Source organism: Cetorhinus maximus, chromosome 11 (assembly GCF_964194155.1).
Source record: "Cetorhinus maximus chromosome 11, sCetMax3.hap1.1, whole genome shotgun sequence".
NCBI lineage: Eukaryota > Metazoa > Chordata > Chondrichthyes > Lamniformes > Cetorhinidae > Cetorhinus > Cetorhinus maximus.
In genome coordinates, this window is record NC_135889.1 from 65281960 (window position 1) to 65303976 (window position 22017).

The 22017-nt window shown below is 44.1% G+C and overlaps 1 protein-coding gene across 1 annotated transcript in view; it reads left to right on the top strand.

Annotated features, from left to right (window-relative positions):
• The first annotated feature begins 1248 nt into the window (after nt 1–1248).
• Nucleotides 1249–22017, top strand: part of erich2 (glutamate-rich 2) — a 199266-nt gene continuing 178497 nt past the window's right edge. The window contains exons 1-2 of the mRNA XM_078551372.1: nt 1249–1373; nt 1462–1498. Coding sequence (XP_078407498.1) covers nt 1366–1373; nt 1462–1498 — 45 coding nt within the window. The 5' untranslated portion in view covers nt 1249–1365. The remainder of the gene's footprint in view (nt 1374–1461; nt 1499–22017) is intronic.

A 22017-nucleotide genomic window follows, 5' to 3' on the forward strand; every position in this document is an offset into this window, starting at 1 on the left:
AGGGCAGTGGAAAGCCTGGGAAAGGTTTGGGTCAGTGAGTAAGAGGGGAAACAACCGAGACAACTGAATGGATGGTCTTAACTTTAGTGCCAAACAAGTCCATGAACTCCTTTCACTTGTTAAGAGGTGCGGGTGGAGGAAGCAGGGGTGAGAAATTTAATGAGATATCTCATTGTTGAGAAAAGAAGCTCTGCTATATCTTTGCTGTAAGGATGGTCCCAGAGTAGTGAGTGATTTTGGCAGAGGAGAGTGAAACTCAGTAATGTTTGCTATCTTCTAGCCAGATCTGATGATTGATGGCTAAACCAGCTGTTCGCCAGATACCATTGCTCTTTAAGATGGGGGGTCATACCAGGAGGATTTGAAGGAAGGGGAGACAGTAAAAGTTTTGCTGGAGACAAGGACATTGATGGTGGAGGTGAGGAACTGTTTAAACAGTTCAACAGCTCTAGAAGTAAAGTGCCAAATGGAAGGCCAAAGCTAGGCAATTGGGAGATTGAAAGTGGAGTAGCAGGTGACTTGGAGAAATGATTTTCCAGAGTGGGTGCAGAAGGAAGTGGGTTGCAAGGGGCCAAGTAGAGGGATGTGCGTTGTGAAGATTCAGAGAAGTGCCTTATCAGCGATTGAGATACTGGGAACAATGGGGCCGCCTAAGATTGCATTGTATTCCCTCATTTCCTCCCTCAAACTCTCCATTGAGCAACTCCTCATCCTTGGGTGATAGCAATGTCTGTCTCACTCATCTTGCCCTTTCTCTGTTGATGTAATGGCCCTTATGTCCTCCATTAACCTCTCCTTCCAAACAAACACGCCTACCTATATTAAAAACAATAAAAAAACCTGGAAAAACTTTCCAGCATCCGCAGTTTTTTGCTTTTATTTAAGCCTACCTATATTCATGGGCAACTGCACGTTTGTCTTTTAAATGGATGGGGCCCGTTGTGCGCAGGGTGCGTAATGGGGGCCCTGGGGAATTGTAAGAGTGAACGGGATTAAAATACGTAATATTTTGCAAACAATTTGAGTAATGAGATGTGCTAGTCCTGTAACATTGCACGTTTTGTACACATTGCACGCCGTGCACAATTACACAAAACAGAAAATGAAAAGGTGCCACTGAACTCATTCACCCGCATTGAAAAACCTGGCCCGCAGCGGTTGCCCCGGAAACGACGCCGCGGTTACCAGGGAGAGGGTTTGTGTGGATTCCGAGGCCCTGAGCCCGAGCGAAACCGGGCGGCGGCGATTTGGAAACTGGGCTCCGCTGTAATGGTTTCCTGAGAAGTGAAGATCGCCCTGCGGTCTCTGCCGACACCCCCCCGGGTTCCCGCAAGGCCCCAGTGCCGCTGCCGCACAGCGAAGGAGATGAGCAGGTGAGTGTGGGAGATACAAACCCCCCCCGGCGGTTGCGGTTGTTCATCATCAACATCCCGGGACTGACCTGTTGACTCATTCTTTCAGGTCATGGGACATGGCGGGGAAGGATTCTGTACCCAGGGTGAGTGACTGTATGTGCGATCATTTACTGTAATCGGTTAGTGTGGGATCCACTGGCCTCGGGGAGAAGATTTCCTCCTTATAACAACACTTAAAGTTTTGGTATTAATTTTTTTTTCAATAAAATACACTTTGCGTAAAATGTATAAAAGTACATTACATAACAATTCAAATTTGACATTTCATAAAGTGCTATGCAATACATTTTTTCAATACAGTATATGGTACTCTGTGGCCTCACTACACTTACAATTACGTGTTGTATTTATAATATACATTTCATATCAAACATACAGCCCAAAGGGTTTTAAGATGCTGTTTTAATACCGGAAGGCTAGGCTCCACCTGATTCCAGGCCCAAGTGATGTGAGATCACCTGCAGGTGACAGACTCAAACCATTCTCAGCTGAGTGTACATCAATATCTTAACTTCAATTTTAAAACAGAGAAAGCAGCCAGGCCACTACTGGAGGGGGAGGGTTGATGGGTGCTCTAAAGGGTGGTCTTTGGCTGTACCCCAACCAGGCAGGTAGGGAGGGCCTGTACGTCTGTCAGGACGGCATCCTAGCTTGCCACTGGATGCTCATCTGCAGGCAGTTGATCTATCATCCGTCGTGTTGGGAAACTGGAAAAACCCAGTTGGCCTCCTAAGCTTACCTTTAACAAGGTTTTTAATGAGCCTCTTGGTGTCAGGTGACATTACTGGGTCCCAAACTTGCCTTCTCCAAAATGGCTGGCACTGGCAACAGTGCAGTGTCCTGACACTGACACGCTGGCAGGCGCAGGTATTTTCGCACACTCCATTCCTCCACTGCCTCGCCTCACCTTACCGGACCCTCACCCTGTCTCTGTTCCTGGCTTCGGGGTGGGATGTTGGATGCAGTGCTTGAAACTTCAGTCCTTATATTCTGAGACTTGTGCCTGCTTGACCAATACCAGCACGCTCTCTGAGCGATGTATGGAGGAGCAGGGTGACAGGCAACCCACCAATCCTGTTATCCAATGTCCAATGGGTGCAACAAGGAAAATAATAGAAACACTCAGTGTAAACAGGTTCACAAGACCCTCAGTGGATGAGGCCCAGGGACAAAGTTGGTTCCCAGGAATGCCACTTGTTTCTTAAAGGTTCTAATGGGAAAAGGGAGCACCAATAATACTGAACTATGGAATCTTTCACAGGAGCACTCAGTAAATCTCACCGTCAGCCCACCCCTGATGAGACAATTAAAAAATCTTTTGAAATGCTGGGCTTATGGCAATAGGTACAAAGATAAAAGTTGGAAGTAATGATAAATCTAAATTAAACCTTAACCCATGTTTGGAATACAGTGAGCTGTTTTGGGCTAAGTATTACAGCTGTTGAGGAAAAGCGAGATATAACACTGGTTGGAAGCTGATGTTTCTAACATCTCTCCACTGTCCTCCAGCAGGGTGGCACTGCCCTTAACTGGTTCCAGTCTTATCTATCTAATCATAGCCAGATAATCACTGCAGTGGTTTCTGTTCCTACTTCTGCACTGTTATCTCTAGTATCCCCCAAGGATCTACCCTTGGCTCTTTCCTATTTCTCATCTACGTGCTGCTTCATGGGGACATCATTTGAAAGCACAGCATTAGTTTTCACATGTACGCTGACAACACCCAGCTCTGTTTCACCATCACCTCCCTCGACTCCTCCAATGTTTCTAAATTATCAGGTTGCTTATCTGAGACCCATTGCTGGACGAGGATAAATTTCCTCCAATTAAATATTTGAAAGACAGAAGCCATTGTTTTCAGTGCCCACTGCAAAATCCATTCCCTAGCTAACAATTACATCCCTTTCCCTGGCAACAGCCCGAGATTATGTCAGTCTGTTCACAACCTTGGTGTCACATTTGACTTCGTGATGAGCTTTTGATCTCATATTCATGCCATCACTGAGGCTGCCAAAGTTACCTCTGTAACTTTGCCCTTGCCTCAGCTCATCTGATGCTGAAACCCTCATCCATGTCTTTGTTACCTCTAGACTTGATTATTCTAATGCACTGCTGGCTGGTCTCCAATATTTTACCCTCTGTAATCTTGAGCTCATCCAAAACTCTGCTTCCTGTGTCCTAACTCACGCCAAGAGCCGTTCCCCTATCATCCCAGTGGTTGCTGACCTGTGTTTGCTCCTGGTCAAGCAAAGTCTTGATTTTAAAATTCTCATCCTTGTTTTCTGACCCCTCCATGGCCTCGCCCTTCCCTACCTCTGTTACCGCCTCCAGATCCACAGTCCTCAGGGATACCTGGGCATCTTGAATTCTGGCTTTTTGTGGATCCCTGATTTTAATCAGTCCACCACAGGTGGCCACATCTTTAGTTGCCTAGGTTCCAAGTTCTGGAATGCCCTCCTTACTCCTCCCTGCACCTCACTTTCTTCCCTTTAAGACACTCCTTAAAACTTACCTCATTAATCACCAAGTCTTTGGTGTCCTGACCTAACAAGGCCTTATGTGGCTCGTATAATGTCTTATTTTATAATGCTGCTATAACACCTTGGATGTTTTATTACATTGAAGGACTATAATAAATATAAGTTGTTGATGTTGCCTGTTATGAGGAAATACAAATATAAAGTCCTGTTTTCAAAGAACAGAGATTCCAAGGTAATTTGATAGATGATTAAAATGCAAAGATGAGATAGGGTAGATGGAAACAGATTATTTAGTGCAGCATTTTTAGACTTATTTGATTTTTTGGGCCTTACCCAACATCCTGGTACTTGGCATGAGCCATATTAGCAAAAATTATTTGGACTTCAAGGGGTATAAATAAATGTATGTTTCACTGTCCTTTGGATGTTAAATGGGCAAAATGTATACTAATTTCTGGACAGGAGGTCCTGTGCCCAGCTACCACCACATTGGACCTCACTATTTTTAGGAGTGCACAGTGCCAGATTATTCTAATTATGCAACAAATGGTCCTCCACCGGTTTCAGGGCCATCCAGAAAAATGTGTGAAAATCTATGTGGAGCATGTACTGTGCAAACTCTACTGTCTATTCTAGTTCTACAGCAGCCTAACTAGCAGTCTTTGTAGACACAGCTGGTGGATGCTAAAGAAATTGTAGAGAATTTTTTTTACTTCCCCTTCTGTGGAGTAGAAGGGTTCCTCTGGCTCCTTAGCATGACCATGGGCTGCTGTTGGGCCACACTTGGCCCTCCTGCATTTTCCTGTGCCTAACATCTTAAGAATTACTGCCGATGGAGCAGGCCTGTGGCAAAGTGGAGTGCCATGCACCTTAAAGAGAATGTAGTTAATTGACCACGTGACTGTATCGACCAATCGCCATGCAGTGTGGGCTACTTTGGTAACCGTAAGTCTAGAGCTGGAGGTGATTGAAGAAGCGCACAATGTGTTAGTGCTCTGTTCTTAGTTCCAATAAACCACCAGTGTTTGTTCAGTCAATCGGTCTCTCTGCCTTTATTGTTTCAAGCACCGACTAGTGTGTCGCTATCAAGGGTGCAGCTAGCGGTCGCAGGACAAAGCAAACCCGATAACCCAAAACATAAAACTGACGATGAGGATAAACTGGATCATTTGAGGCAAAAGCCGCAGTAAGCCAGCTACGTTACTTTGCCACCAGCATGAAAGCTGTTTGGAAGCGCAGTCTCCTTAGTTATCGAGTATGCCGCGGTTTGGGCATCTTGAAAAATTCGACCCCATTTCCAATGACTGGTCTCACTACGTCGATTGTCTAGCATTCCTCTTTACCACTAATGATATTGTGGGGGAGGACAAGAAGGGGTGATTCTTTTGTCCGCATATGGGAGCAAAGTGTATGGACTGATCTGTAGCCTCACGTCACCTCACACCCCCGATACGAAGACTTTTGACGAGCTAATAAATATTGTAAAAAACCACCTGAAACCAAAACCCTCAGTCACTATGCAGCGTTTTAAATTCAATTTGAGGAATAGGCTTCCAGGAGAGATAATCGCTGGCTATGTAGCTGTTTTAAAGGAATTAATGGAGTATTGTGAGTTCAGAACTTCAATTAATGACATGTTCAGAGACCAATTGATATGTGGAATCGGGGACGATGCTATTCAAAAACGAATGCTATCTGAAACTAACCTAGACTTCAGTAAGGCATTAGAATTGGCAACAGCCTTGGAGAGCACTGTTAGAGACACGGAGGCAATAAAAGAACACAAAATGTTCATCTTGTAGGGTGGGGAGGACCGGTAACAAAAGGCGTGAAAACATCGGACCCTGCAGAAAGGCGGAAAACGCTCCCTAAGTGCAGACCATTGAAGAACAACAGTACTACAGTGAAAACCCATGACATTAATGAGAGAAGTGCATCCAGGCAGCCTACAGACGATCGACAGTTCAGAAATGTCGAATGCTTTTTCTGCCACCGCAATGGTCACATAATGCTGCACTGTAAAGATAGGCTGAGACAGCATTTTAAAACAAAGGTAGAAATCGCGAAATCTGTCTCATTGAAGAACCAGAGGAAGCAGAATCTGACATCTACTCATTACACAACCTGAAAGTGGGGAGAACTGAGCCAATCCAGGTAGTCATTAGAGTCAACGAACAACCCATCAAGATGGAGGTTGATACTGGGGCATCATTGTCAATTGTAGGAGAACATATGTTCAGATACTTGATTAAAGGAGTCCATCCTTTACGTTTGGAAGAATCGGGTACTAAATTAAAAACATGTACAGGCGAAGAACTAAGAGTGAAAGTGATAAGTCCTGGTGCATTATGGGGATCAGACTGCAAATCTACCCCTTATAATAGTAGCTGGAGTTTAATTGTTTAATTGGTTGCAACTGGCTCAGAAAGATTAAATTGCAATGGGCTGAGATTTTTCAAATCAGGGCGAGAAACTTACAGGAATTGTTACAAAAGTACGCTTCCATTTTCAGTGACGAGTTAGGAAGGATTTGTGGGCTACAAGCTAAAATCCACATAGACCCTCGCAATCCCCAGATTTATCAGAGCCAGACCAGTCCCTTATGCTCTACAGGACAAGGTTGAGACCGAAATAAACAGGCTAGAAAAGTTGGATATTTTACAACCAGTGCAATTTTCGGAGTCGATTGTACCCATAGTTCCCGTACTGAAGCCAGATCCAAAGTGTTCGCTTATGTGGTGACAGTAAGTTAACTGTAAACAGAGTGGCCAAACTTGATAGACACCCGTTACCGAAGATTGACGAATTATATTCGAAATTGGCAGGGGGCATCACATATTCAAAACTCGACATGAGCCACGTCTACCAGCAGGTAGAGTTGGAAGAAGGCGCTAGAGAATTCGTGACCATCAATATGCATCGAGCATTGTATCAACATACTCTACTACCCTTTGGCATCTCATCAGCGAGTGCTATTTTCCAGCGTACCATGGAAAATCTGCTTCAGGGACTGCCCCATGTCGTCGTTTATCTGGATGATGTCTTAGTCACTGGACGAACTGACGAAGAACATTTAGATAATTTGGAGGAGGTGCTCAAACACTTCTCACAAGTGGGGTTACACTTGAAACGAGAAAAATGTCTGTTCTAAGTCAAAGAGGTAGTTTACTTAGGCCATAAGGTTGACGCACAGGGCCTGCATCCCGTGGAAGAAAAGGTCAAGGCTATTCACGAGGCACCTGCACCGAGAAACACTACAGAGCTAAAGGCCTTCTTAGGCATGATAAACTACCACAGCCGGTTCCTCCCAAATTTATCAACCATACTGGCTCCATTATACGCATTGCTTAAGAAAAACCATAAATGGATTTGGCAAGCTCCGCACCGGGATGCGTTTCTGAAGGTAAAGCAATTGTTAAGATTGTCAGCCCTACTGGTCCACTTTAACCCAAAAAAAGAATTGATTTTAACTTGTGATGCATCCCTTTATGGAGTAGGGGCTGTACTTCCACATTTTTTTGGCAGATGGCTCCGAATGACCCACTGGTTATACATCTTGCACACTCAGTGCTGCAGAGCGATGATATTCTCAAATTGAAAAGGAGGGCTTGTCTGTCGTGTTTGGTGTTCAAAAATTCCATCAATACCTCCATGGTCGCCATTTTCACATTATATCCAACCACAAGCCTCTGCTGGGATTATTTGCAGAGGATAAGGCGATACCCACCATTGCATCTGCTCGCATCCAGAGATGGGCACTGATATTGGCTGCTTACGAGTACACATTTATTCACCGATTGGGAAGCCAGATCGCGCATGCTGATGCTCTGAGCCGCCACCTCCTGCCAGATGACATTGGAGGTTCCAATTCCCCAGGAACATGTATTAGCACTAAATTTTTTGGGTTCCTCCCCTGTCCAGGCCAAACAAATCCATGAATGGACAAGCCAAGATCCACTTTTATCCCACGTCCGGGAGCAGGTCTTGAAAGGATGGCCAGGCGAGCTCAAGTCTGATGACATGAAGCCTTATTTCAATCGCAGATATGAGCTCACCTACCAGAACTGTATATTGCTCTGGGGAGCAAGGGTGAACTCTATTACTGGCCGAATTACATAGTGCTCACTCTGTCATTAGTAGGATGAAGATGCTCATGCGCAGCTACTTGTGGTGGCCAGGGATGGATGCATACATCAAAGCTCTAGTCAAAAGTTATCTTCAATGCCAGCAGGTACAAAAGCTAACCCCCTTAGCTCCATTGCACCCCAGGAAATGACTGGGGCAGCCATGCGTGCGCCTCCACGTCGACTACATGGAGCCCTCTTGGGCGCGATGCTCCTTTTACATCCAAGTGGTTGGATGTCTATGAAGTCTGGTCACTCATGTCTACTGCTGCGATAGACTGTTTGCGACAGAATTTTGCAGTGCCTGGGTTACCAGAGGTGCTTGTCGGATAACGGTATTGCATTTACCAGCGGAGAGTTCCACAGGTTTGCAACCCTCAGTGGAATAACTCATATCATAACCTCGCCTTGCCACCCTGCCTCTAATGGTTTGGCTGAGCGGACAGTCCAAACTTCTAAGTCCGGGATGAAGAAGCTGGACGAGGATTCCATCAGCACCAGATTGTCACGGTTCTTGTTCACATACTGGATGATGCCACACACAACCACCGGTATTGCCTCCGCTGAATTACTAATGAAGAGATGTCTCCGCACCCATCTAACTCTTATCTGTCCGAATTTAGGGGGGAGGGTGGTGAGAAGCCAAGAGACCCAGAAGACTAGACATAATGGCTGTAATCATGAAAGAAATTTCATGGTGGGAGACACAGTTCTCACAAAGAACTTTGGAGATGGGCCCAATTGGTTATTAGGCGAAGTGAGTGCCGTGACAAGACCCCTCTCCTATAATGAATCGGTAAATGGCCGAATAATTAGATGACATGTGGATCATCTCCGGAGAAGAGATACAGCCACACAAGAAGGAATGCAGTCATAATTTGCTTTTGAGTCTGCACCGCACTTAGAAGAAATATCACATGATTTGGAAGCACTGGTGAGGCCTGTTGGACCTGAAAGTGTCAAAGACACAGAAATGCCCACTTCCACTGAAGAGCTTGGTGGACAGTTGGCCCCTGAGAAGGGGTTCTCGGAAAAGACAGCCGAAGTCGTTGATCTCCGACACACGACATGTCCAAGGAAGCCTCCTGAGAGACTTGAGTTGTAAATAGTTATTCATGTAAATAATTGGGATGTTGTGATGCTTGTCAATTGTACTTCCAAGTAAAAGGGAAGGAATGTGGTAAAGTACCTTAAAGAGAAGGTAGTTAATTGACCATGTGACTGTATCGACCAATCACCATACAGCACAGACTACTTTGGTAACTGTAAGCCTAGAGCTGGAGGTGATTGAAGAAGCACATATTGTGTTAGTGCTCTGTTCTTAGTTCCAATAAACCACCAGTGTTTGCTCAGTCAATCGGTCTCTCTGCCTATATTGTTTCAAGCATCAACTAGTGTGTAGATATCAGGGGCGCAGCTCGCGTTCGCAGGACAAAGCAAATCCGATAACCTAAAACATAAAAAGGCCCAAATTTGATTTTGACATTGGGTGAGCTGCTAATGAAGGTGGGAGTTAGATTACTGCTTTCCTGTAAACTTGCATTTTTCTTACTGTGGTGTACTTTATAATGTCTTAGACATGTACCAAACTGACGGACTAGTGCTGCTCTCAGCTCTGCAAATGATGCTAGACTTTTAAAAAGGGACAGAACATAAAGAAAGTGATAGTGATGGGGGGTGGGGATGGGGGTGGGTTGGTGGGGGGTGGCGGGGTGCCGTGGTGTTAATCAAACACACATAAGAAAAGTAACAATCTGTTAAAGTGTTGAAATATAAAACAGAAGGTGGCCAAATGGCAGAAAGGACATTAGCGTGAAACAATCATGAGAGAAATTGAAGACATTTATGAGGCACTGAACATGTGAATAGATGAGATGGTGAAGGGTATGATGGATAGAAGTGGAAGCAAAAGAAACCTGATGAAGCCAAAGTTTTAGATCAAAGCCGATGATGTCAAAGGAGCAACCTGGCCTGCTAGCTCAGTGCTCCAACAGAGGGTTCTCATCCCACAAACCTACCCTTGCCTGACCTCACCTTACTGGAAATTCTGGCATATCCATCCCATATTGCCAGTTGCTGAAGAGAAAAGGGAACTATAATTAAGATCTGAAATATTCAAATCAGTATAAAGACCAGAGGGTTGCACAGTGTCGAATAAGTAAGCTACTGTTCCTTAAGTTTGCCTTGGAATGGGAGTGGAACAGAAAACTGAAATAACAGAAACATGGTGCTCGAGATTGCACTTGTAGACAGGGTGGAGATGTTTGGCAAAGTTGTCACCTAACCTGTGTTTGATCTCCCTATTGTAGCGATGGCTGCACCATGAGCCATACATAGTGTGTAATAGGTTCAGAAAGTACACATAGGGCAGAATTTTTACCTTGGCAGGTGGGCGGGCACCCGCCCGACCTGCTTGAGTGTGAAATGAAACGCGATGACGTCAGGCGAGCGCCCTGATGTCAATGCACAATTGCGCAATAGTTCGTTTGGTGGGCGCGCGCCAGAGTTGGCAGCGTGCCCGCCGACAATTAAAAGGCCTATTAAGGCCATTAACAAGGTCATTGAAACAAATTTTTCGTTGCCCGTTGAACCTTTTGGTTGGCGGGCAGGCAAAAAGGCCAAACGTCCTTTGCATTTTTTTGGAAACCTCATCCTTGGGCAGGATGAGGCTTCCAACATCAAACCAAAATAAAATAAAAATTTTTAAATTTCAGTTATAACATGTCCCTACCCATGTTTTATAACATTTTTTAAATCTTTATTTCTAAATTTTAAAACTCTTCATTGCCCTCAGTCCCAAACAGGCAGCACTGAGCGCTGCCGCTCGTGTTTCACGCTGTGTGGGTCTTTATTGGCCCGCCAGCATAAATTCGTGTGCGGCTGTCGGCTTCTCGACCGAGCTCACCCGACAAGGGCAAAATTCCACCCATAAGTTGTTGTCTGACCAGGGAGGAGTATCCTGATCTGTGTTCCCTCCACCATTGCTGAGTAATTTCAGCATTTTTTGATATTGTTTCAGATTTCCATCAATTGCAGTTTTTTGCTTTTTGAACACCTCCAAGCTAGGTTTTAATATAAGAAAGTTTAAACTCTTTAAACAATCATTCTTGCAATTCACGCTTTACAACTTACCTTTCTTTCTTATAAATACAAGACAACCTTAAAATGTGTATTTCAGAGGACTCTCTCCAAGAACATATTGTTCCCCAATGCCTCTTTCTTAATTAACTTGTCAACTAAACAATGCCATTATTTTAATCTGAAGCCTGACTTGTTAATTTTAAAAATCATAACAATTATAACCTCAAACCTTAATGGGGCACACACCTTATTGTGTTTACTTGGTATAACATTCCTGTACTTATAAATCAATGTGCCCCCATGACTTACAATGAGTAGCACCCCAGGAGATTGACTAATAAAGAATAAAATATTCAATCATCATCATTACTATTCTGTATCTGTGTACACAATTTAATGTAAGTATTGTTCATTATCATTTTCTGAATTTAAATATATCAATTCACTATGATCCAAAAATTGCAACCCAGTCACCTATAAAATGGTGTAGAATAACTCAGCTTCTGACACTAACATTCTAATGCCAATATGATTAGTTTGTGAGGTTCAGGTTCTCTGATGCAGTTTGAAGTTGGAAATGGCTAGAAGTTCTTAGCATTTAAGTATCCTCAGAATTTAGTTTTATTTATTTGTGAAAATGCAGTATAGAAAAAGTTGAGTCACATACTAGATATACTCTGTGTTGCTAATTATATGACAACCCTTTGTTGTACTGCAGAAGCCTCCCCAATTGGCAAGAGATTAGGTATGGGACATTGAGTTGTTTCAGGTTCCTTTCACTGCCACTTTTAAAGCATTCTGTAGGCCATTTTAAAAACTGAGATGTAAGGTGAGTTTATTTTTTGCCAGTCCCTGAAGTTCCTTCATCTCGTAATCCTCGACATTATTAGCTCAATCTTAATTTGAAGCTAAGAAGGAAAACAGATACTTTAAAATTTTTATTCATTCATTGCCCATCCCGAATTGCCCTTGTTCAGAGGGCATTTAAGAGTCAACCACATTGCTGTGGGTCTGGAATCATATGTAGGCCAGACCAGGTAAGGACAGCAGATTCAGGACATCAGATGGGTTTTTACAACAATCGACAATGGTTTCATTGTCATCATTAGACTTTTAATTCCAGATTTTTATAGAACTCAAATTCCACCATCTTCCATGATTCGAACCAGGGTCCCCAGAGCATTACCCTGGGTTTCTGGATTATTAGTCCAGCAACAATACCACTAAGCCTTGCCTCCTACTTCTATTGATATAGTGCATTTCAGCCAGTGAGGCACTTTTAAAGTGAAGACACTGTTACAATGTATGGAAAAACAGAAGCCACAGCAAGGTCCCATAAAAAGCATGACTCCCCGCTCTTTTTTGAATAGTGCCACCGGGTCTTTGGTTCCCATATGAAAGAGCAGATGGGTCCTCGTTTTAACGCTCCATCTGAGAAATGGCTAATATCTCAGTCTGGATTATGTGCTTAAATCACAGGAGTTTGGCTTACATAGAAACATACATAGAAAATAGGAGCAGGAGTAGGCCATTCGGCCCTTTGAGCCAGCTCCGCCATTCATTCTGATCATGGCTGATCATCCAACCCAATAGTCTGCTCCCGCTTTCTCCCCATATCCTTTGATCCCTTTCACCCCAAGAGCTATATCCAACTCCTTCTTGAAAACACACAATGTTTTGGCCTCAACTACTTTCTGTGGTAGCGAATTCCACAGGCTCACCACTCTCTGGGTGAAGAAATTTCTCCTCATCTCAGTCCTAAATGGTCTACCCTGTATCCTCAGACTGTGACCCCGGGTTCTGGACTCCCCCACCATCGGGAACATCCTTCCTGCATCTACCCTGTCTCGTCCTGTTAGAATTTTATAGGTTTCTATGAGATCCCCCCTCATTCTTCTGAACTCCAGCGAATATAATCCGAACCGACTCAATCTCTCCTCGTATGTCAGTCCCGCCATCCCAGGAATCAGCCTGGTAAACCTTTGCTGCACTCCCTCTATAGCAAGAACATCCTTCCTCAGATAAGGAGACCAAAACTGCACACAATATTCCAGGTGTGGTTTCACCAAAGCCCTGTACAATTGCAGCAAGACATCTCTGTTCCTGTACTCGAATCCTCTGGCTATGAAGGCCAACATGCCACTTGCCTTCTTTACCGCCTGCTGCACCTGCATGCTTACCTTCAGCGACTGGTGTACGAGGACACCCAGGTCTCTTTGCACATTCCCCTCTCTCAATTTATAGCCATTCAGATAATACTCTGCCTTCCTGTTTTTGCTACCAAAGTGGATAACCTTGCATTTATCCACATTATACTGCATCTGCCATGCATTTGCTCACTCACTCAGCTTGTCCATATAGAATATTTCAGGCATAGAACATAAGAGCAGGGAGGTTATGTTGGAACTGTATAAAATGCAGTTTAGGCCACACCTAGAGTATTGCATGCAGTTCTGGAATCCGCATTATAGAAAGGATGTGATTGCACTAGGGAGAGTGCAGAGGAGATTTACCAGGATGTTGCCTGGGCTGGAGCGTTTTAGTTATGAGGAGAGATTTGATAGACTGGGGTTAGTTTACCTGGAGCAGAGGAGATTGAGGGGGGACATGATTGAGGTGTATAAAATTATGAGGGGCATAGATAGGGTAGACAGGAAGGAACTTTTCCCCTTGGTGGAGGGATCAATAACCAGGGGGCATAGATTTAAGGTAAGGGGCAGGAGGTTTAGAGGGAATGTGAGGAAGAATTTTTTCACCCAGAGAGTGGTGGGAATCTGGAACTCTCTACCTGAAAGGGTGGTAGAGGCAGAAACCCTCATAACATTTAAGAAGTATTTGGATGTGCACTTGTGATACCATGGCATCCAAGGCTATGGGCCTAATGCTGGAAAATGGGATTAGAATAGTTAGTTACTTGTTTGATCGGCGCAGACTCGATGGGCCGAAGGGCCTTTTTCTGTGCTGTAGACCTCTATGACTCTATGTAACATTACTATTTAGCAGCAAAAACGCTACCATTGAATCAAGGTTAACACTAAGGCAGAAGTTTGTAGTGGTGCTTAGTAGTTGTTGGTAGTCACATGGTCTGGTTGTTGAAATAATGGCCTTAGAGCCTGGAAACACCAGGAAGCGGAGATAAAATATTGAAAGAATGGAGCACTGTTGGAATCTGAGTGTATTGACAGGGTTCCTTGGGCTTGGGAGCAGTCAGAGTGGATTCTGTGATTTGGGTGTGGTTGTGGAGGGAGATGTTTGCATGTTACGGAAATGCTAGGCGGGTGTCACTGAAGTGTTGAAGTAGTGGTAGTGATGTGCAATCTGGAAGTAGCAGTGTTGAGACCTCGCATTACTGGTGAATGATCCTGGGATTAGCTGAAGGCAGTGTACACTGGGGTACCGTAGGATCTAGGAGGACTGAGAGGGAAACCACACAATCTGTGAGAACTGAGAAGGAGTTTCATGTGGGTGTGTAGGAGTAGTGGGAGATGATTTTGATATCCAGGAACAATTGCATGTGAAAGAACATGGGGAAGATGGCCAAGATGTGGGAATATTGAAATGGGCGTCCCGTGATCCGGGAGTGTTGTTGGGGTGTTGTGGCACCTGTAAGCTTATAGAAAAGGAGTCTCTCTGTCTGTGAGAAATGCAGAGGGCATTGTGGGATGTTGAGGTATTGTGGTGGTTCTGGAATGTGTGAACTGTAGAATGGGGGTCTGGGGTCTTTGATTAGTGGGACAGGTTTTGAGATTGGAAATATTTAGGATGGTATTTGGGTGCGAATCTACTGGAAAGGCATTCTGGTGATCAGGAGTTAGAATTGGACTATGTTTTGTGGGTCTATTTGGGGGGAAGGTCTTGGATCTGGTTGCACTGAGTGTGGTGACATCAGAGGCCAAACCTGCCAGTTAGAAGGTGGGGCCAAGGAGAATGTGGTTTGATCACCCACAGACATCCCCCCCCCCATCCCTGCATGCGCTTCCTCAACAGTATTCTGGCTGTAAACTTGTGGCCTCTGACTGGTTTAGGCCCCTTTCGGACTTTCAAAATCCAGTTGCTGGTGTCAGATGGACTTGTGTGATTTCAAAGCACTGTTAACAGTATTTTCTAATAGATTTTGCACTTTAAAGTATCTAAAACAGGTGAACTGGCAGACGGTTGCGCGGGGTATATTTGAGACTGAGCCCTAGTGGGGTACTGGGTTGGTAAGAGGTTAAAGAGGCTTTATTTTGGTTATGGGAGAGACAGTATTTTGGGCAGGCAGCAGTTGGAATGTTTAGGCTAGAGGAGAGGCTAACATTGGTAAATACTATAATAGCTTATTTTTGCAATAAAATCACAAATGCAAAAACCAGCTAACAGCTAGAAATGGTGTATTGGAAATCCAAATGGGCTGAAATGGGCAGTGACTGATTAATAAGTGGCAGAGATTGAGGAGTTGCAGTTGGGGTTGGTTCATTATGACATTGGTTCTGGTAGATGTAAGAAGATGGCATTTGAGCCCAGGAATAGGGTGTAGTTGCAAAACATTATTTTTAAGTTTGAATTTACTTTGCTTTGCAGGCCTGCTGGGTTAAGGATGCAGGGAGAGAGCAACTGTAGAACAGAGTGGGAGACGGGTTCAGTGGACCACACTGAGAGTGAGTCACATGGTACAAATCAGGCAAAAAGGCAAGTATAAGAAATAGGGTTAAAAGTAGCAAGTTTTAAGTGTAGCAGAAAAGAGTTATAGAAAAAGTGTGACCAGTAAGACTCAAAGAAGTTAAGTATTACAATTTTAAGAAATGCACACTATACTCCCAGACTTTCACTGTCTTCCCTTCCCTGTAACCACATACTCAAACCAACCCCCCTCAACCCACAGCTAGACTTAGTTGTGCCAACTGACTGACATGAAAGTTTTATCTACACTCTGGAGTTCCGAAGAAGAGGTATACGGATTTGAAATGTTAACTCTGTTTCTCTCTCCACAGATGTTGCCAGACTTGTTGAGTTTTTCCAGCATTTTCTGTTTTTATTTCAGATTTCCAGCATCCGCTGTATTTTGCTTTTATTTTTGTTTCAGAGCACTGAGCTGAGAAAGAGGCCTTGAGTTTGTGAAGATATTTAAAGCTGGATTTTTATCCTGCCCACTGGCAGGTGGTTAAATTGGAGGTTGGGTGTTTTTTGCTTCTTGCTGAATTTGTGACATGTTCATGACCACTGCCACTTTAACTGCCCGTTTTTCAGCAGCACTACGGCCACCCACTGCATGCAAACAGGGGTTTCATTAATAGTTAAATGTTGGGAGCTAATGACAATGTTCAAACACTAATGCAATTTTAACTGCTGATTATGCCAGTGACACCTAATGCTGAAGTTGCCAGTAAAAGTTGATGGCAGGCAGGATCATGACCAATGGATGCCCATTTACGTTGATGTTTTAATTTCTTTCTGTTTTCTTCTGGGACAGTAGGAACAGGAGTGGCCCTCTGGGCCCTCGAAAGAAACTTGGGGCCTCCCCTGCTGGAGGCTTCCCTCCCCCTTCCACAACTGAAATTGCCCCTCTTCATCACTGATCTTAGTGCCAGGTCCCTGGTAGCCCATCATTCCATAAGTGCTAGCCAGCCTTCATGGCGTTCCCTACATGTTCAGCTGGGAGTTAGTTTTGGATTATTTACATGACGTTTGTGAGTTGGCTGAATGGTTTGCTCTGTCACTCACCTCGGATAACACATGCTGCAGCTTTGCCCAGAGTTAAAATTAGCCTTTAGACACTATACATTTGAATAGTACAATCATTTTAAGCATATAGTTCCTCTATGGCAGATTTTGTTGCACTGAAGGTGCGAAATAAAAACATGTTTCAAAGCATTGAGGTGAGAAAGACACTTTCAGTTTATTAAGGCAACTAAAAAGTTATAACAATCACTTTAAACATTTGTAAAGCTTGCCAGCAGCACCCACATCCCATAAATGAATAAAATAAAACTTCATGTTGTTGGTCAGCTCACTGCTAAGAGCCTGCTTGAAAGGAGGACACATCACATAAGGGATTTAATGAGCAAGGAGAGGTAGAGATAAGTGGTGAGGGACCAGAGGTTGCAAGGTTGGGGGAGTGTGAAGCGTGAGTTGGTAGGCTTGAGGCCCAACCACAACTAATGAGGACAGGAAACTTTATAGCTGGCACATGGGTTCATGCTGGCTTAAGGCTTAAAATTGCAATTTGGCACCTGAAAATGGGAATGGAATCTAACTAACCCAAGAATCAGACAGAGGACAGTAGGTAAACCTAAAAGTCAGACCAAGCTCCTTCAACAACACCTTCCAAATCCACAACCTCTACCACCTAGAAGGATAAGGACAACAGATAGATAGGAACACCACCACCTGCAAGTTCCCCTTCAAGTCACACCCCACCCTGACTTGGAACTATATCGCCATTCCTTCATTGTCACTGGGTCAAAATCCTGGAACTCCCTTCTTAACAGCACTGTGGGTTTTCCTACACCACATGGATTCCAGCAGTTCAAGAAGATAGCACACCACCACCTTCTCGAGGGCAATTAGGGATGGGCAATAAATGCTGGCCTAGCCAGTGACGCCCACATTCCATGAACGAATATAAAAAACAGGTGGAGCAGGTAAATCTAAAGATTGAATGAAGGGAACATGTCAAAAAAAATTGTGGAAAGACCTTGGGTATCTGACTAGGCAGATGGGGATGGGGGAAATCACAACAGTGCCATCCAGTAGCTGAGGACTTGCAAGGTTTTTGGAAAACAGGAACTATCATGGGCTATTCAGCTTCCTAAAACATTTTCCATCACTTAGTCAGATCATGATTGATCTGTATCTCAACCCTTTTGGCCCAACGTTGTATTTCTTGAAACCCTCACCTAACAAAAATCTATTGATTTCGGTCTTTAAAATTTCAGTTGACCCAGAATCCACGTCCTTTTTGGAAAGAGAGTTCCAGAATTGCACTACCCATCGTGTGAAGAAGTGCTTTCTGATTTAACTCCTGAATGGCTTAGCTCTAACTTTAAGATTATGGCCTGAATTTTTCAGTCAGCATGTGGGGGCGGGCCCGACATGCCAGTGCGTAACATGACACGCGATGATGTTGGGCATGCGTCCCAACGTCGTCGCGATGTTTTGTTTGGCGGGCGTGCAGCCGACTCCGGTGTGCGCCTGCCGAAAACTGATAGGCTTATTAAGGCCATTAACGAATTAATTAATGTCATTGTTAATGCTGCCCGTCCAACCTTAAGGTTGGCGGGCAAGCGAAAAGGCCAAGCGGCCTTTACGTTTTTTAGGAAACCTCATCCACGAGCGGGATGAGGTTTCCTAAAGCTTTTATGAATCAAATAAAAAAGTTTTGTGAAATATAAAAACGTGCCCCATCTCATGTGACACAGTCACATGAGGGGACATGTTTAATTAAATTTTTTTCCCATTTATTTAATTATTTCAGCTCTGTGCCTCAGGGAGACTGAAGCGCTCTTTTGTGCGCATGCACGAAAGAGCGCTGGCCCTGACTCTCCCTCCTCCCCCTGCCCACACAGGTAGCACTGAGTGCTACGGCTTGTGTCTTACACTGGGCGGGCCTTAATTGGCCCGCCCGCGTAAAATGGCAGCGCGGAGCCGATTGTGGTCGATTCTGCAACCGCCTCTTCCTGCTCCTGCTGTGCTTGCCCGCTCCTGCAGAGCCCGCCCACCGACTGAAAAATCCAGGCCTATGCCACCTTCTGGTTTCTTCCACCAGTGGAAGTACCTACCCTGTCAAATCCCTTTATCATTTTACACACTTCAATTAGATCACCCCTCAACCTACTAAACTCAAGGGAATAGAAGCCTGACATCATAATTTAACCATTTAAACTCTGATATAATCCTGGTGAATTTGTGTTGGACTCACTCCAAGGATAATATATCCTTCCTGAGAAGCAGTGCCCAAAACTATATATTATAGAATACAGAAGATGTGACAATCAAGTACATTAACATAGAAAGTCTTTATATCTTGTGAATGCAAACATAAAGAGAGACCAAACAAATGTGTCACAGAAAGTAAAGTGTACTGCAATGTATTTTATATGCAAAATTATCAAGGCCATTAGTTAATTAGCATTGTGGGGAGGGTACATCTTTGAGATCTAAGAGCACTGGGAAGGGGACTGTACTAAGATGGAGTTAGACTGTTGAAAATATTTAAGGGCAATTCTAGGATTTGGAAGTGATTTGGAGATTCTGGGAACACTGAAGGGTAAGATTTTGAGAAAACCGGGACACAATCTGGGATGTTGGGGCAGGGGCCTTAGGCTTTGTCTAAATTGAAGAAAGTAGTCTCCTGGTCTGCAAACATTGGATATTATTTTGGGATGAATAAACACTAAAAATGTATTTGAGAGGCTAGATTTTCAAAGGGCTGTGGGGACAGGACCCATTGCAGGTGGAATTTAAAAATCTTGGTTCCGGAGATCATCTGAGGATCCCAATGCCTCCGAGACAGATTTGAATCTTTGAAGCGCCAGCTGATGGGGTGGGAAGGGGGAACCCACCCACTGCAATTAATGGCCTCTTAGGCTCCTTAATTAGCTTGTTAAGCAGCCTGTACATTCGTGATTGCAATTTTGAATCTTGAAATCGGTGGACCCCAACAGTCTGGTGTACGTTGGTGCACAGCTGTCAGATTTGCTGCAGGGGCATCAGATCTTTCATGGTCCTTCATGAGTCAGTTCCATAATCTAGCCTGCATGGCCCCTTGCATTGCCATGGACGCTGCTGGCCCTCTTGGGAGCTGCCTGCTCTCAACCTGGCTGCCACTTGCCTTTGCTGCTGGTACCAGGCAGGCAGCTCCTGCCTCCTGGAGGCGCTCGGCATCTCTAATTAGGTGCCGAGCTCACCTCCTGGCCAATTAGACCATTTGAATTTAAAAATAGAGGCACAATAGAGGCAACATGGGTGCGGAGCTGGGACCTGGAATGCATCCAGGTGTTGGGTTCCCGGCCCTGCATTGAAAATCTGGCCCTAGGAGTCTCCATGAGTGTAATGGTGGAGGTGGTGGGAGTTGGAGGAATATAGCAGTGTATTATAAGGATATCTGGCATAGCAAGGGTTAATATGTGACTGGGAAACAGTACTGCCTATAGTGTGATGCAAAGAGACACATGACCTGTGACTAGAGTCGGTTGTGGACTGGACAGAGGCCTTTGTAGACGCAAGCATGGAGTTAGATCATAGTTTGGGCTATACCCTGTATATATGTACATCAATAAACAGTTAATGTTCAACCATACAAGATTTAAGACCTTTTCTTGAAACCTATTGAACTGAAATGCAACGTACAACAAGTATCTTGCCTTATTAATTGCTCTTGTGCCCAACCAGGGCAGGAGTAGATCTTCCTATGTGAAAAGAAACGGGGACAAAATTTCAAGGAAGGAGGGAGAGAGAAAACAGGGAATTACAGGCCGGTTAACCTGGCATCAGTCATCAGGAAAATATTGGAATCTATTATTACCGAAGTCTTAACAATGCTTTTAGAAAATCATAGTATGATCAGACAAAGTCAACTTGGTTTCACAAAAGGGAAATCATGTTTGACAAATTTATTACAGTTTTTTGAAGGTGTAACTAGTAGGATGTATAAAGGGGAACCTTTAGATATTATTTATATGGATTTTCAAAAGGCGTCAAACAAAATACACAAGGTAAGGGCTCATGGAGTTGGGAGTTTTTTATTGTCATGGATAAAGGATTGATTAATAGACAGGAGGCAAAGAATGGGCATAAACAGGGAATTCTCAAGTTGGCAGGCTGTGGAATGGAGTGCCACAGGATCAGTGCTGGGGCATCAACTATTTACAATCTATATTAATGACTTCGATCAAGAGACTTGAGAGTAATGTATCTAAGGTTGCTGATGATACAAAGCTAGGTAAGCAGGTCACAGAGGCTGCAAAAGAGAGGTTAAGTGAGCAGGCAACAAAATGGCAAATGGAAAATGATGTGGGGAAGTGTGAGGTTATTTACTTTGGTAGTAAGAACAGAAAAACAGAATATCTTTTAAAAGGTGTGAAACTTGTAAATGCTGATGTTCAGTGTCTTGGGTGTACTCATATAAGGAGCACAGATTGTTAGCATACAATATTCTGAAGAGGCTACCCTGTCAAGCCCCTTGAGAATTTTTGCTATTCATTCGTGGAATGCGAGTGTTGCTAGCAAGGCCAATGTTTATTGCCCATCACTAATTGCTCTGGAGAAGGTGGTGGTGAACTACCTTCTTGAACTGCTGTAGTCCATGTGGATACACGCATAATGCTTTTAGGAGGGAGTTCCAGGATTTTGACCCAGCACCAGTGAAGGAACGATGATATAATTCCAAGATAGGATAGCGAGTGACTTGGAGGGGAACTTGCAGGTGGTGGAATCTGCTGCCCTTGTCTTTCTAGGTGGTAGAGTCTGTGGTTTTGGAAGGTGATGTTGAAGGAGGAATGGCACATTGCTGCAGTGCATCTTGAAGGTAATACTCATTGCTGCCACTGCACACTGGTAGCAGTGGGTGTGAATGTTTAAGGTAGTTGATGTGATGTCGATCAAATGGGCTGCTTTGTCTTGAATGGTGTCATGCTTTTTGAGTGTTGTTGAAGCTGCACTCATCCAGGCAAGTAGAGAGTATTCCATCACAGTCCTGATTTATACCTTGTAGGTGGTGGACTGGGTTTTCAGTGTAAGGATGTGAGTTACTCGCTGCAGAATCCCTGACCTGACCTGCAATTGTAGCCACAATATTTATATGGCTGATCCAGTTAAGTTTCTGGTCAATGGTAACACCCAGGATTTTGATGGTGGGGGACTCAGCAATGGTTATCAATGTCAAGGGGAGATGGTTAGATTCTCTCTTGCTGGAGATGGTCATTGCCTGGCACTTGTGTG